Raw genomic sequence first — 18385 nt, forward strand, 5'->3', positions numbered from 1 at the left:
GTCGTCCACAGTGACTATAGATATGTTAGTCAGACGGTACAGTAATTAAAAGCATTAATTACATTTTACACATTGTAGGATGCTGAGTAAGTTGGAGTATCTTGGTGCTGGAGAAAATAATCTCACATCTCTACCTGCTGAAATAGGTAAACAAAACTATAATTATTTCAAATTTCTGACATTTTATTTTTTTCACATGTTTTCAGTTAATTTTTTAGAGCCATTTTGGAAATTTGGTTTGACTTTGCATTTAGGCCCATCTCTCGGGACAGTCCTTATATTACTTTATTATGTAAATGAGAAGATATACAATACCAAACCATCCCTAAAGTTACTTATGGTTGTATATTAATGGCACCATGCCACAATAAAAGGTTCTAACATTACACACTGGGTATCCCTGCAGTGCTAAATTGATGGGTGGCTTCTTAATATTGAGTATTATGAGATTGCATGAATTGTAGGTTGAATTACTTTTGAAATATTCATAAGAAATGGAAATCATCACCAAAATTAGAAGGAAACTCGGATTAACTGCCTGTATAAGTAAAAGTCTGCTTTGCATTTAGCCCTATTCAGTTCAAACAAATACAAGGCATGCACTCTTTACAAACTTTCTGTGGCATTTTCTTGGGAGGCACTCCACAGATGATGACAATTTGACCTCACCACCCATATATATATTGTACCTCCCGGTGTAATGCATTTTGTATATTGATACAAAGAATAGCAACAGAGATTTGTGGAACAAAATATATAAGGTCAGAAATATATGTAAATAAACTTTTGTTTTATTTTGACCCCTTATAAAATCTGTAAACATGAACATGACTGTGTGACTGCTGACACTGTATAACTATGTTGGAGGGCTTACATCTGTATTAAAACTTACGTTAATGATTATTACTAGGTACATTGGAGAACCTAGAGTCGCTGTATATCAACGATAATCCAGATCTCCACAGTCTGCCATATGAGCTTGTATTGTGTAGTCACCTACAGATCATGAGCATAGAAAATTGTCCACTTAGTCAGATTGCTCCCGAGATTGTCGCCAAAGGACCGTCGTTAGTAATACAGGTAAGTGTTGTTCAAAACAAAACTTCTGTTGTTATGAGGATTTAAACATCATTGCATGGTATTCTGTTGATATATTTGTGATAAGAACTTCTTAACTTAACTTAGTTAAAATTTACTCTCTACAATTTCATTGACTGTTTGCATTGAGGGATGACCAGAGACATCTGACATCAGAGTTGATTGATTGACGTATTAATTACGTAAGATATCAGAGAAATTTGATTTTATATTCTCTTTACTAATATAGGATCTTATATGAGCTTTCATTTCAAATATTTTATAAAACTAGTCTTAGGCCACACCAAATTAATCAGTTGTTCGTTGGGAATCCCGCTCCAAAAATATCAAAGTCAAGAAAAAAAAAATAAAAATAATTTTTTCCCGCACCTCCGAAAAAATCGTCAAATCCGGATTTTTTTTCCCGTTTTCTGACTTCTTTTTTCGGTTATTACAACACATTTCGACGCTTGAAATGCCGACCCAAACAAGCGTTTCGTTGATACCTGATGCAGAGATGAAAAAAAATGGCGGAAAGGCTCCGGCCTAGCACGAGGATAGTTACTCCAATAACATTAGAGGTTTACACGACAGGAAACTTTTGACAGGCTGTCATGTAACGATATCCACCAATGTAATCAGGTGGAATAAGACCTCATATACGTATAGGAGTAGAGGATAGTCTGCTGTAAATTCTTGTAATAGTATGGGTATTTTTATATTAAGTGTACAGAGGGGGTCGGGTGCACTAATGTTAAATACAGCGATCGAAGCGGAGAACAATGAAACGTTTTATGACCTTTTTATCCGCAGTATTAACTACCACCTTGGTTTAAACAGTATTTTATTATCAATGGTATATACAATACATGGGTCATTATATACAATAATTGGAAACTACCACCTTGGAAATTTTTTGTAATGTGGTAACAATCAAAGTATTTATTTTATTTTGAAGAATGATATTTTTTGTTAAATAAGGTCAGTACCTATGTGATTTTTTTTTTTATTTGTATTCCATAATAATAATCAGAAAATGTGGAATTATTTTATTCCAATTTCATCATTTCACAGTTGTCCTCTTAGTATTAGGGCTATTCCATTAAAATATCTAAATGACCCCAGGATTCCAAAACAATTCACCTCTGTCCATGGTTAGATTTCGCTCCAATTACTTCTGTGTATTAAAATTAATTAAATAAATTCTTTGGGTGGTACCCCTAAAACAAACTGGACTCCTGGGGTAGGGTAGATGTTTTACTGGAAAAGCCCTTAGTTTTACTGTTAAATACAAGTCAATTATATTTGATAGATGCTGAATTCCCAGCCATATACATTTTAATGATTGTGTTTCTAATATGCCAATTTTCTGTTGTTTTATATGGTATTATTATTTTTGTTCCAGATAATTATATATGATATAGTGATTTTGTTTTTTCTGTGCCAATTTTCTTTTGTTTTATACATTATTTTCTATTATACCGGTATTTGTTCCATACAAATGAGAGAACTGTGTTAAGTTTGATTTGATCAAGTAGATCAGGTATTAAATTGTTGTTGGATTTTACATACAAGTGTTTAGTTATTTGTGTATGAAATCACTTCATGATATACATGTACTTGAATTGATCACAAATAGATACAAACATCTGTTCAATATGGTATTCAGTTTATTTCCAACATTTAATGAAAAAAAAATAATGGAAAAAAATATCGCTCGCACATCATTTGAACGCTTCGCCTCTTGAAATCTCTAAATGGAAATTTTTTGCTAGAAAAAAAAATTTTGCTCGCTCGCCCCAATTTTTTTTACCAGTTTCCCGAAGAACAACTGATTAATTTGGTGTGGCCTTAGGATTTATTTTGCAAGCTTCGTCAGGCAAAAATTAAACTTCAAGATTAGTTTCATAAAATCTTCTATGAAATGAAGACAAAGTTGGGATGCTTTTATCACATAACTCAGAAAACATACATTTAAAAGAGCTTTAATTTAAAAGTCAAAATATGGATCATAAAATCAAGTAGAGGCATCCATATTGTATATAAATGTGTCCATATTATAAAGTTAAAATCAATTTCTGACTTGTGCAGCCAATATAAAATGTACAAGGGTGTTATATATTACACTTGTGACATACCGGTATTGAAAAATAGATCATTGTCAAATTCACTGAGTAACAGACAAATAGTGATGTATCGATGCAGACTTACGATTTTGTCTCTGTTGTAGTATTTGAGAATCCAAAGTCCATACAATCCAATGTGAAGGAGAAAGGACATGGAGACTTGATGGAGTAGTGATAAATCTTCTGTGATCTTAAACGTCTGTTTTCCCTGCTTTACTTCTGGGATTCCACAAAGCAGAGTTATTTATGTCGGGTTGCTGCAAGAGACTTATAAACTGACTGCACATATTTATAAAAATGAAATCGTGCAACAATGATTTTTAAAAGTTACATGCAGGATTACTCTATAGACCAACAAGAATTCAATTTTTATTAATTCGCGGGTATATATATATATTATATACTGGTTAAAGAATGTGCTTCTTGCAAACAGTGATGCTGTTCTTTGCATTTCGGATTTTGTGTTGTGCCTGGGAAGAGATTAGAAAAAGGTTTTCAGCAGAATGGAGATGTACAAATGTGCCAAATGTGTTGGATGGAGGTGATAGACCATGGTGATTCTCCGATGAACCTCCGTAATGCTGAGAGTGCTAAAGACACTTGTATTACATGTGGAGGAATTCGAATGGAATGTTTTCTATGAGTGTAGAGATGCAGGATACAGCATTCAGGCACAAATGCCAGAACAACATTTGCTTGAGACAATAAAAACAGACAAGGCTTGTTCATTGTTAGCAAACACTGTACACTAAAATGTGTGTTTTAATCACAAAGGATATTTCTCCATGGTGATTATATATTTCTTTTAATCATGCGATGCTGCAAAGTGGTGTTCTTTGCTTTGTATTAGCCCTCGTTTCCATGGCCCGGTCTAAATTGCTTTACTGTGGCAACTCAATATTGATGTTGCCCACATAACGATTAAAGCCAGATCAATCTGGTCAGTTTGTCTCCCTATGTATAGTGATTCACTGTTGGTCAACCATGCCGTCTCACAGGTCGAAAGTTGATTCCAGGTATAGACGAAATTGTTCACAGCTTTGCCCTAGGCCTCTTGTTCTATACATCCTTACATTTTGAGATGTTAATTCACAAGGATAGTCCATATAACAAATTAAAGTGTCTGTAGTCCAGACATAGTTAAGTAATAGATATATAGTTATTGTCCTTGCGAATTTGCCATCTGAAGAATAATCATGAAAAATACATAATACAATTTACTGTGATGTTCCTATATAATATGAGCTGTGTTGTTAAACTGTGTACTTGAGATTTGTTTAGAAGCCTATCCATGTTTGAGTAGATTTAAATCAGTTGTATGCTATAGAAGGCTCGGCCTGTTCAGTATCTTTAGCGAAACTAGGTTGAATAAGACGACAGTTTTTACACTCACAGTTGAAAGGCATCGTAGACTAAAATGAATAAAGATAATAATTTGTTCAAACAAGTGTTTTTTCGAAAGAGGAGCAAATTGTTTGGTCACATTTGTCAGATTATATATTATCAGTTTCAATTTATTTATTGGTATACATGTGGAATCATTTTTATCAATTTTGTGAAGTTTTATGGGAATCAAGAGAAGGATTATGCTGGCATATAAAATCAGGGTACAGTTACTTCTCTGTGTTGATATTCAATATCTTTCTACACACAACCACATCACCAAACTTTGTGATGCAGGTTTTGATTGATGACATTACTCTGGTCCAGTCAAAAAATATCTCTTTTATAAGTACATGTACAAGAAATATTTGACTTTTGTTGGTCTAAGAAATATTGATATTGTTAGTCCAAGAAATATAATTTACTTTGTTGGTCAAAAAAATATATCTTGAATTTCTTTTGTTGTGAAAAATTGTGCATTTTCTCTGTCCTGTCATGTGTAATACTATAAACCCAGACTTCATCTACACCAGACCTTACTTTAGTATTAACATGCCAGGCACTGGTACAAAAATATCTTGCATGATGTTTTGGCCTTATATTATAAGACTTTTTCTTATCTGGTCCATATAACTAGTACTGTTGCAGTTCATAGTGTAACCTGACAAGGTGATTTGACCTTGGTAATGGTAAAGGTAGGTTTATTAATTGTATTTTATCATAAAATGGCCATCAGTCTCATCAGAGATAGGTACTAAATAAACTAAAGTATTACCAAATTTTCACTTGGACTGTACTTTGCAAGAATTTTGCCAGAAATTAACCTGAACTGCTTAATTTGGTTTAATGAAACAGGTTTAATATTTATTTATAATACTGGGTATATGATTCCCACAAAGCTTGGTGTGTATATCCTATATCTATCACATTGAATTACAATTGGATCTATTTGATCATATTTTAATTGGGCCAGTACAGTAAGGGTAATTGTGATATATGATATATTGTCCCTTTTCTGTACAAACTTGTTTTAGTATTCCTACGTATACATACCCCTCCAATGAAGGAGGGAGACATACTGCAATTAGCTTGAGTGTCTGTCCTGTACATGTATCTGTACATGTCTCTCCATAAAAGATTTCGTCTCGATCCTACATATCCTGTTACCTTGTGAACCAATTTAAATGAAACTACATGTACACAGGAATACTAAGGACCACGTGCAGATGTATGCAAAAATGTTTTGTTTTTTTAGGAAATTTTGGTTGCCATGGTAAACTAGTCACAACATACACTGTATAAAGCCTATAGCTCATTAGTCATTTGATCTTTTTTTAAAGCTTGGTCATATGATTTAATTGTATAACATTAGTGTGTTATGATTATATCAAAGTTTATCCACATTGCCTGTTTTCCTCAATTATTATGAACATTTCTATTATTTTAGTTTGGTAGCTTATCTGATTTCCATTAATTCATTTGGTTTGCAATATTAATTGCTGATATAATTTGAAATAAAGGTAACTCTTCCTCACAATTTGTTTTATACAAGCTATGTATTGCAAATTGGGTTGATATACATGGATGAATTGTTAGCCATTGACTTACAGATCTAGGTTTTACTGAGAATAAGCTCATCCATAATTGATATATAAGTATTAAATGAAATAACAAAACCTGACACTACACTTTCTCCAAAATAGCACTGTATTTTGTAAAGATTGAAATAAACAAGTGATATTATAGTGACATTACCATAGTATATTTAACTGATTTCAAAGGTTGATAAAATTTAACATTTTACTACACCATGTGATGATATAAGTGTTTATGAGAACAATGATATATTGATACGTAACAATGGAATGAGATAAACTCTTGAAGTCTGATTCATACTGAAACTAAAATACTTTTTTTTGCATACAAAAGTCTTTAACTTCCCAATCAATGTTTTTTTCTTGTCCTTTTTTGAGAAATCAGGACATCCAGATAACACACTATGAACTGTGTATTAGATATACAGTATAATAGTCTAACAGTGGGATAACTTGCCATCAAGATTTCAGGTTAATCTGGAATATTTTAACTCCCAGTAAGACAATTTTCAGACAAAAAATATTGTCCTTGAGTAAGTAAGCCATTATACTGCTAGTCTATGCTTAAATCTAGTCTTCAACTTTAGGAATAAGTGTCAAATCCTAGCTAGGTCCAAAGATCACACCTGTACTCCTTACGTGTTTTTCTGTTCACATACAGTGTAACAAATGTCAGGAAATATAGGTTTTGATAGTAGAATAAAATCTATCATTTTTCCAACATTTCACTTCACACATTTAATGTGTTCTCTAATCAAATTTCCTTTGCTATCATATATAATACATTGGTAATTAAATCTTCATTTTCAATTTTTTGGTTTTATTTGATGTATTATTGTACAGTATCTAAATGTTTTTTTTATTATAATTAGATCTTACGTAGATCTGTTTTAAACATTTGATTTAAATGACTCCTCAAATGAAGAGAAATATATTCCTGATATTATTTTTGGCAGTTAAGAGTCGTGTTAAAAAGTTCAAGGTCATGTTAAAAAGTCATTACATCTATGTGTGTTTGGTTTTATTTCCATTTGTAACAGTTATAACTGTAACACACATCCTTTCTACTGTTAACTCACTCTATCCTGCGCGCCCCACTTAAAACGCACGCCAGCACATATTACTCAAACTCACTCTCCTGCCCCACTTAAAACACACGCCAGCACATATTACTGCTAACTCACTCTAGCCTGCCTATTACTGCTAACTCACTCTAGCCTGCCTATTACTGCTAACTCACTCTAGCCTGCCTATTACTGCTAACTCACTCTAGCCTGCCTATTACTGCTAACTCACTCTAGCCTGCCTATTACTGCTAACTCACTCTAGCCCGCCCCACTTAAAACAAATACTCTCACTACTCATTAACTCACTCTACTGTCACCCCACTTAAAAACACACCCTCCCTTTTCCTAACTCCACTCCCACTCAAAATAACACACACTCACTACTCCTAGCTCAACCCTCACCCCACTTAAATCACACGCCCTCACTACTCTCAACTCTACCCTCACCCCACTTAAATCATGAACCCTCACTACTCCTAACTCTAACCTCACCCCACTTAAAACACACGCCCTCACTACTCTCAACTCTAACCTCACCCCACTTAAATCACACGCCCTCACTACTCTCAACTCTAACCTCACCCCACTTAAATCACAGGCCCTCACTACTCTCAACTCTAACCTCACCCCACTTAAATCACAGGCCCTCACTACTCTCAACTCTAACCTCACCCCACTTAAATCACACGCCCTCACTACTCTCAACTCTAACCTCACCCCACTTAAATCACACGCCCTCACTACTCTCAACTCTAACCTCACCCCACTTAAAACACACGCCCTCACTACTCTCAACTCTAACCTCACCCCACTTAAATCACACGCCCTCACTACTCTCAACTCTAACCTCACCCCACTTAAATCACACGCCCTCACTACTCTCAACTCTAACCTCACCCCACTTAAATCACAGGCCCTCACTACTCTCAACTCTAACCTCACCCCACTTAAATCACGCACCCTCGCTACTCCTAACTCTAACCTCACCCCACTTAAATCACACGCCCTCACTACTCTCAACTCTAACCTCACCCCACTTAAAAACACGCCCTCACTACTCTCAACTCTACCCTCACCCCATTTAAAAAATACACTGATCTCATATTTCTGGTATTAGTACAGTGTACTGCTGGAAAACCTTAATTATAAAACCATTATTGATAATAACTACTTTCATGGAAAATGACCAAGTGTATCACTATCACTGCCTACCTTCATTAATATCATGTAATTTTTCATCTAGAGTCAAAATTGACCACCCAAATAGGAAAACTTAATAATTATAAATGTTCATACTTATATCAGAAACAAGATAATAGTTACATTTGATACTATTATGTAATGTACCTTAATTCCTGGATAATTTGAATTACTGGTATCATCACCCTTTTAAAATTAATTCAGAAAGGGACAATACTTTATCCTAACCTTTGTTATTTAAAAGTTTTTCTTGTATGTAATACATATTTTCTTTTCTGTGTTGTGTCCCCTAGTAAAGTCAGTATAGTTTTATCAATACAGCTGTACTTGTTTTGTCTGATTTCGCCAAAGATTCATGCATTATTAATATTATAACTATATTCTACAAGCCATAAGATGGTGTTAAATAATGATCACTGATTGTTACACTGCACAAGTCTTTTGTCTGATTTTGTATGACTATTTTTTTTATGTTTTGTTAAAAAAATATATATAATAAAAGTTTTTCCTCAGCATTTATCAAAGACTTACCAGTATAATGTCTATTGGAGAAATTTTCACCCAGTCAAATATATTATCACTTCATTTGTTAATCATTGAAGTGTCGATCTTATCTTTCACAGTAGCATTGTACTATATACAGAAAAGTATAGGTAATAAAAGGGTGATGTATGCAGTGAATATTCAGGTATTTTCCACCTGGTCACCATGACAGATGAGTACAATAACAGGAATGTTGACTACACACTTCCATATAGGTATTCAGCTTAAGTTACTTTTGTGCGAGATTGTTTAAAAAATAATCAGCTCTGTTGTTTTTAGAGAAAGAGTAAAAGCAGGTATGGTATATTTTGTATATGATTTAAACCTGTCCAGTAATTAATCAATTATTTGATATCATCTTTACCTGTTAATGCAATGTAGGTATGTCTATCTTCAAATGTATTTACTGCTAAATGTTTATTTATGAATGAAATTGAAGCACAAGGGTGAAAATATCTTACATTATATTTTCTTTTATGGAGGGAGGAGGGAGTAGATTCTTGATAGAAAAAGCTGTTTATTTTCAGATTTTCTCTGCATTTTCTTCTCAGTTTAGATTGATCATTGGTTGAACCTGTATCAATGTTTTTACTTTGTAAGTCTATTATACTGATGTAATCAAATACGATCTGTGAGAAACAAAAGATACATTCTACAAAATAAACTGGATGAGATTTTCACCATTGATGAAAGTGATGTTTTAGATGTATTGGTACAAAAAACTCTGTTTATATAGAGAGGAAACAAATTGAGATTTTATTTTTATGGCAGACCAAGTTAGCTACATGTATCATTTTTTTCCAGATTTTGTCAACCTTGAGATTTACTGCTAGCCTACCAGGAAATGTAAATAAAGGATGCTTTAAAATGTGTGAACTGTTTGATAAGGATTATTTTGACTTTCTTCTTTACTCCCAGAAAACGACATACTGAAAGGCTATGTAAATAGTAAATAGTACCGGTGTAGTTGAATATGTCTGGTTATGCAGACAGACATGACAGATAATTGAAAAGTAAGATATGCAACTTTCTACTGTACAGTGTTTAACCTTATAAGGAAGCTACCGAAATTCCAACTAGACATATATGATATAAGGTAGCATATATCCTTCAATGTCATTCTAGAAAATCTTTCTTCATTTTGAATGGGATGAAAAACATGTTCAAATCTCGGGAGATTTTTTGACAGTATTTAAAATCATCCCATCTAAATAAAAACTGAAGTGTATACCAATAGTCCATGCTGTTCAATATGTAAAATGAATGATGTTATTATATCATAGCAAAAAAATAAATTTAGGCAATTATGCATATTTGGATAGTAAGACTCTGATGGTGAAAATATGGAGACTCCTGCTAGTTTCATCTAATTTTGTGGCTTATTTTTGGAACTGGCTTATTTTGAAGGAATTTACCTGTGGAGTGTTGCTGTATTTTTTGTTTTATCTTTTTATTTTTTTTTTTTTAATGCAGAGTTGTCTCCACTTACTTAATGTTCCAAGTTAAAAGGCCATCACACTTTAACAACTCGTGCTTTCTGTGTAAATATGCACTCATTAAAGTAGATTGAGAATTATAAAGTTAAACATAGTATAAACTGTGACCAGATGTCAGGATACAGTCTATATAAATACATAGTGTGTGACAGAAAGATAGAATGTTCTTTGCTAATTTTAATCTGAAACAAAGGACATTAACATTTCAGTTCCATTACCAGCTTTCAAAAACACGGACACAATCTCAAAGTTCAAGACCTAGAACAAGATAATTTGTCACAAAGTTTTTGATATAAGAGGGTGTTTTTCAATCAGAACATACTGAACTGTTGCCAGTTTGCTGTTTATGAATTGACTAGTTGCGAGGCTTCATCGGGACAATTTTTCATTTGATTCTACCCCAATTAAAATGGGGCCTAAGTTGGCAAAGGTAAGTTACGTAGTATATATATATATATAAACAATTGCCAATGGCAGATAAGCCAATATCTACAAATATATAACGACTGCTAGCATGTATATTGCGATTTTTATTGCGTTTTTAATAAATGCAAGGTACTTTTCCCTACCAAGAATCCATGAAATGATTTTCTTGAGACCACATTACTTTTCCAAGATTTTAGGGTATCTTTATCAAAGAAGAGAGTTCTCAATATGGACTTGATATTGGTAAACCTTGACACAGTAACAGTTTATATCTTTTGTTATGAACAATGCATTTGTATTGTACATGTGTTGTAATATGTACTTGTTTGCATTTCATTAGTTTTAATGTCAGCCATTGTGTTATACGCATCACACAAGGAAAAAATATATAACAAAACTTATATTTCATATATTTTGACAGCCAAATTTCATAGAACAACAGTTTGAAAACAACATACAGAAAAATGTGACACAAAGAAACAAAAACAAGTTGCTGAAGTTGGTTACAAACCTGAATTAAATTGCATATAGGAATTAATTTCACTTATTAACAATAAGTTACATTCTGCAAGCAACATCAGAAGGATTGACGCTACATTATGTTTTTTTTTTCGTTTATGCTCCATTTGTTAATACTTTTGGGATACATATACCAATATGCACCCATTGATATCGATATAGAGGTGTCTTGATAATGTATTGAAACAGGGAAGATTACTCAAGCTGCATATAATTGATATAGTATTAAGTAGTATATGTGTATGTCTTTTTAAGATGGGATAGTGACCCAATTTATATTGTATTTCTGTATTTTTGTTATAAAATAATGATAATAGGAAAAAATAACGGAGAAATATCAGCTAAGTGTTGTCCTAAACACAATGTATGTGAAATTCTCCACGAAAGAGAAGTCTGTACTTTTTATTTCTGAAAATATTTCTGGTTGCAAGATCAGAGTATGAATACTATCTACAATGCAAAAACATTTCAGTTAGTTCGACCATAACTTTAACAGTGGAAAACGTTTCTGATTGCTAGACCAGAGTTCTGAGTAAATGTTTGTGACTCAAAATATTCCTATTGGCGAGACAAATTGGAATAGACAATGTCTATAGATTAGAAATGCTTCTAATAACTTGACTGAGGTATGAACTTGTTCTATAGACTAAAGATGGCTAGACCAGAGTGATGTTTTCATCAGCAGAACTATCTGGGAAATCATTGATCAAACTGTCGGGGTTTTCTCAGTGAAATGAAAACATGCTTTATATGTTAATATCTTAATACAAGTCTTAATTTATTGATACCAAAAGGATTTATTTTTCTTTCCTGCGCATTTATTTTGTCAGTATCGTTCAATGATTTTCTTTTTGCTAGAAATGTTTGAAGTTTCATTTCACCAGACAGGTACTGACATTTGTATTGATATCTCGTCATACTTAACATGCCAACAGTTTTAACATTAAAAAATAGCTGGCATCCCTAAACTTTCCGTGAAATATTGGCGTGTGATTATCAATGGAACAGTACTATAGTATTTATTGTTATTTTTGTATGCAGGAAATAAATTCAGCATGTAACTGCATCATTTTCATTGTTATTAAACATTTGAAACTCAATTTGATTGTTTTCTTGATTTTTGAAGGAAGATATTGTATCATGTTAAACGATAACAATGTCTAAAGATAACAGTAGTACATCAAATGAATTTTCAAGCCACGTTTTAGATCCATTTGGTGAAAAACTGCTGTTGTCCTTTACCTACTATAAATGTCACAGAGGTCACGTTTTTAAATCTTCAAATACTCACTCTATAGCAAAATATTCCAGTACCAATTATCATTGAAAAGAAAAGGTATGAATGAGTTTCACATCAATGACCTTAATCAACTCCGGAATTCATATTAATTAAATCGCGCAACAATGTCTTTTAAAGTCGAACAACAGAACAGTTGAATGATACAGGTACGTCGGCCCTCTTGTTTAGTCTACCATCTTTCAGAGCGTATTCAAACATTTTTCATGAAGATTTTTATTAACACTTTTTCTCCAAAACTAGTTGAGAGACAGACATATCCTTTTGGGACCTAGTTGTACAAATCATTGTTTTGATAGTTGGGACTAGAATTGTTAGCACGGTTTCTTGAATAGTCTACATATCTTATTTTAATTGCGTGCACAGGTTCCTGTTGACCTAATGGTTTACATCAACCTTACTGAGCAATAAACGACAGGCAGCTGAAGTATTTCTCTTCAATTAATGACATAACGTTATGAATTGGAAGCAAAGTTTATTGAATTAACAAGAATGAAGCTGTACAGACTTATCTCAATGTCCCAAGGTAAGGGATCAAGTTTGACTATCAATTTAAAGGTATGTGTATTTTGTCATAGGAGGAAGTGCTTCCTTTACAGCTTTTAGCTGTGGGGTGATATATATACTGTCTTCTTTGTGTTTTGAATCATCTTTTAATTCAAAGAAAAGCTGTGTGACCAAAGGATGAGGTCATTGTATCAAAGGTCAAGGTTCATTTTTTCCCCTAATTGCTAAAGCCAGAAAATGGCCATTCTCTCCTACATATGCCATAAATTTGACAACAAATGGTATCAATGTCTCTCTGTGGTTGCATAACTATTCTTTAAAATTCTTGTCTGCTATGTCAATGAGACTCAATCTTTCTGGTACCGAATCCTAGATGGATGTACTGTATGATAGGAAGCCAAATGTGATTGCATCTCTGTTAGACTTGTTGGGAAAGTGCAGTTGGAAAACTTGAACAGTGATGTTCAGTGTCATTGTATAAATCAATAAAACGTTAACTAGAAGACTGGTCTGAAGCTAGCCCGAGTTTCCTCTGGCCCTGAAACCATGGAAAAAATGCTATCTCATTATCGTCGCCTCAGTTTTCTTTTCAGTGTAATAATTTTAACTTATCTGATATTGTCGATCTTAATCTAAAAATTCAAAACACTTTTTTCCGAAAATAAAGATTAATTGTATCGGGTATTGTGACTGGTAGGATATGGAAAACCGGAACGACATGCGAGGTGCTTTATGGTCTTGCAAAACCTTGTTTAAAATTCAGACCAGATAATTATATTTCTCTGGGGCAGAAATGTATACTTATCACATTTTGTGATATACAATGTATACAGCTTACTAATTTTGGTCAACAATTGTATCAGTGCTAGGCAATGTTGCCTCATCCTTAGCTACCCACATATGGATTCAACACAGGACTGAGAAGGACCACTTGTTCAGCACCCAGAGATCTTTCCGGCCTTGTGGACGTACCAGGTGGATATGACAAAACTTATCTTTGGGGGATAAAGAAACCGGAGGACCACCTGTCCCCTCACGTTGTCTGAGCTACTGCCTTAGTAAAAAGAGATGTTAAACTTGTACACCAAACCAAACCATCCTGCCCACTCTAAATGTTAAATATTGAAGGTATCACACAACTAGATTAGCCAAACAGCTGGTGTTAAACCTGAACCAGTCCCCAAAGAAAATGTGTTTCTTAGGTTTGTAGCTGTTTTCCGAGTATTAGATGATAACATATGAAATGGGTACTTTCTATATACCAGAATAAACAGGACCGAGCCTAAATGGGAGTCCCAGGGATTTTACTGGGGCAGAGTCCGACATTTCTCCATCAAATACTACAGTTTGAGTCCTGTAAGTAGTAATAGCATTACTGTCTTCCAAGTACTCATTTTTCTGGTAGAGATATCTTCAAACTTTATTTTGATATAAATGTCACATCATCTGAACTTACATATGTAAAATAAGCGATTGAGGGGATGGAGTCATTGGTAATAACATATATGGTGAAAAATTAGTTGTGTGAGACCTGAACAGTAAAACATTAGAGTTAATGTTCCTGATGGAACAATTTACCGGAAGTGGGTTAACGCACTTCCTTTTCCGTTAGTGACATTTTGACGATTGGTGCAACTTTTTTGGTCGTGTCCAAAAGCCGGACTCATCCAACACCTTTCGCCGACTGAGACGTTGAGACCGAGTTAATAAAGTAGCAAAATGCCTCCAAATTTGATCCACTTGCGATCAAGATCGGTAAGAAGGACAACGCTGATTTTTTTCAGTTCGATGTGAAACATCTTTTTCACGTGTTGACATCGAAGTCCTCGAATACATTGACGTGGTAGGTGAAACGGCAATAGCTGAAGTGTAATGAAATATTATACTGTTTCTACTAGATTGTTGATATAATAAACTTATCTTTCCATTATTCGCATCTGTCCGCCTTATCTTGAACTAGCTGACTATCTCACACGTGGCATCACCAGTTTTGACGGATACGGATAACGGACGAAGAAATGCCTCCAATTTATTCCACCTGTTATCAAAACATCCCATGTCATTTTGACCAAAGCAAATCGACTATTCTCCAAAGGAAGAGCGACACCTCTGTCTAGATAATTTGATTTTACAATGTCAATGTGGTATAATGTAGGATTACATGAACACATTTGATTCCAGAACGATAAGTATCTGAATATAAGGAAATGGATTATTTATAAAATTATATGAATGTTTAATAACTGACTTTCTGGAAATGCTATAAGCCCATCGTAGGATAGGGCCATTGACTGGAGATTGAGCTTTGTGTAACTTGCTGCTATTGTTTCAGTGTACGTGAAGGCAGTAGGAGGTGAAGTGCCAGCAACATCATCCCTGGCTCCAAAGATCGGTCCACTTGGTCTGGTAAGCAAGTCCGATATTCGAGGTAATAGGTCGGTGTAAATCCCTGATCAAAATTGTTGATCTATTGTTCGTGTTATTCCTCTATTGCAAGTGAAGGCAATCTGAAAGCAATACTAGGGTGACGTTAACTAACGGCAGCATTATATCCAGTGATCAATAAATAACTGAGATTGTAAATTTTTTTTTTTGTTCTTTTCTACCCTTGACACTTGAGGATGACAAAGTGTAAAGAATTTGTATTTATTAAATCGGTTCAAACTTGCTTTGGAATAATAATTGTGCCTATTTGCTGTTACTATCTCCCTTTTTATTCCAGTCCCCAAAGAAAGTTGGTGATGACATCTCCAAAAGTACCCAGGAGTGGAAGGGACTGAAAATCACTGTCAAGTTGGTTGTGCAGAACCGACAGGCTAAGGTAGAAGTGGTGCCCAGTGCATCATCCTTGGTGATAAAGGCACTCAAAGAACCCCCAAGGGACAGGAAGAAGGTGAAACATGGTAAGATGGAATTCTGACAAGTTTCAGTGTGTGGCAGACTGTTAAAAAGAACACCAGATGTGTTATAAATATTTGTTAAGTCTGTAAAAAAAGTTTTGATAGACAAATATAAAAGCTTTGCACACACGTTTCAATATTATTATTCTGTTTTAGCGCTTAGTGGTGTATCTTTAAGAAGGAAGATTCAAGTTCTAATTTAGCTTTTTCCCAGAACTTAAGTTTCCCTTTAATTTTACCAAATATAACGCTGGTCCACTTCTGGATTCGATCCAAGGAAAGATTATCGATCGTGGCAGTACTAAGTTGTGATGCTTTGTTGTGTTTATGATTTTAGGCAGTATTGATTGGAATAATTTTCAAAATATTTCAACTCCTTAAAAGGGCCTATAACTTGTGATTGTCTTGTAAATAAAAAGAACACCTGAAATCAACAGGGAAGTAGCTTGTGGAAACCTGTACAGACAGGAATGTGGCGAGACATTCTTTCTTAAAAAGAAAACTGATATCAAATTACCTACAATACTTTTATTGTTTACAGGGCTTTTTTTGAGGCCGAATTTCGGCCCCATTCCCCACGACAAAATTGGATATTTTTCCCAATCAGACTAGTTAAAATTCCCAATCAAATGATCTATAAAAAATTGTCTTTAAAAATACAGATGGTGCCATCCTGTCTACGTATTATTGGTTATTTTGGCCTGATAAAGGGAGATAATGCTCTAGAGTCTAAATAAATATAGCATTGCTCTAGAGTCTAAATAAATATAGCATAGATCCATATTTGTGTCTACTTGTCTTTTTACCATGTCCATTTTTCCCAATTTACTTGTTGCCGAGCATTTTTTCCAATCCCAAAGCCATGGGCCCTATTCCCAAAGTAGTGAAAAAAAGCCCTGGTTTATATTTCGTCTTTTCTGGATCAACTTTTACTCCTTTTATGAGAAAGAAGATTTTTAAACTAAACAAGTAAATGTAACACAACTCGCTCTTTTTAGACTTCAGTTTAAATGAATCTTGGAGCTCTTTCACATTAGACATTTACATCTGGCACATTTATTTCATTCACAGTTCACAATTGCATTTTCAAACTTTTTTCCAGTGAAGCACAGCGGTAACGTTAGCATGGATGAAATCATAAGAATTGCCCGTATCATGAGGCCCAGGAGTATGGCAAGGACCTTGGCTGGAACCTGCAAGGAGATTCTTGGTACTGCCCAGTCTGTTGGATGCTCTGTTGAGAAGTGCCCTCCCCATGACGTTATCGACAAAATCAACAGTGGTGAAATCGAAGTGCCTGACGTAAGATACATTTCTTTTCATGGAACTATTTCAAAGTCAATTTGATCAGATTTAATTGGCAGCATTTAATATCATATATTTAAAGAAAAAAACAATTTCAAACACTGAACAAGTGGAAAACAATCGTACTTCTGTGGTTTTTCTACTTAAGGCATTTTCAACTTCCAAACCTTTCAAGGGAATTACTAATGAAAAATCCAATTGCTTTTTGATAATTTTTCCAATTTACTAGGACAGAGAAAACATCCTGGTCTAGTTAAAATTAAATGCAAACATAAAACTTTTACCAAATTTATATCTGCTTAATCTCGTCATTATCCTTTAACTTTGACATGGTGAAACTTGCGTGACTTTGGCCTATATAATATGTATTTTTTCTTCTCTTGCAGGAGTAAACCAAGCAAGATCATTTTACAATAAAAAGAAAGACCACTGTATACCAAACCTTATTGTTTTCTGTTAAACATCACTATGCAACAAAACCACTGGTTTAGTTAGGACCGTTTCAAACTTATCCTTGACAGTAGTTGTGGGTGAGATGGGGAGACCAAGACAAGCTTATGCCAGACTGTGGTCTCTGTCGTCCGCAGTCCGTCAACAATTGACTTCTTCACAACCGCTGATCGGAATTGAACAAAATTTGACTGGTAGTATCATTATGGAATGAGGATTAAAAATTGTACAAATGGTGGGCCCTGAGAGGTAGGGTCAAAATTGGCTAAATTTTTCTCCCGAGACTAAGCAATGGATATCGCTGATATTTGACTGGAAGCATCCTTATGGGGTAGGGATTCAAAATTGTACAAACGAAGGTGCAGGGCCGAAAGGGGTCAATTTGGTTTAATTGATATAGACTGCCTCCTCTCTTAAAAAAAGGGGGGGGGGGGGGGGGGTCCATATGGCAACATTGATTGTAAAGACTTCTCTGGAACTAAGCAATGTATGAC

General features: G+C 34.3%; 2 protein-coding genes across 2 annotated transcripts in view; both read left to right on the forward strand.

Annotated features, from left to right (window-relative positions):
* Positions 1–12532, forward strand: part of LOC117335507 (leucine-rich repeat protein SHOC-2-like) — a 34566-nt gene extending 22034 nt beyond the window's left edge. Inside the window, exons 15-17 of the mRNA XM_033895545.1 lie at positions 79–146; positions 911–1080; positions 3308–12532. Of these exons, the coding sequence (XP_033751436.1) occupies positions 79–146; positions 911–1080; positions 3308–3343 (274 nt within the window). The 3' untranslated portion in view covers positions 3344–12532. The remainder of the gene's footprint in view (positions 1–78; positions 147–910; positions 1081–3307) is intronic.
* On the forward strand, positions 10897–17861 carry LOC117336639 (60S ribosomal protein L12-like). The gene is made up of 6 exons (XM_033897251.1): positions 10897–10917; positions 14952–14991; positions 15569–15642; positions 15959–16139; positions 17239–17438; positions 17828–17861. The coding sequence occupies exons 1-6, from the start codon at positions 10897–10899 to the stop codon at positions 17831–17833; spliced, it is 522 nt and encodes a 173-aa protein (XP_033753142.1). The 3' UTR covers positions 17834–17861.
* The last annotated feature ends 524 nt before the right edge of the window (positions 17862–18385 follow it).

Source organism: Pecten maximus, chromosome 10 (genome assembly GCF_902652985.1).
Source record: "Pecten maximus chromosome 10, xPecMax1.1, whole genome shotgun sequence".
In the NCBI taxonomy this organism is placed as follows: Eukaryota; Metazoa; Mollusca; class Bivalvia; order Pectinida; family Pectinidae; genus Pecten; species Pecten maximus.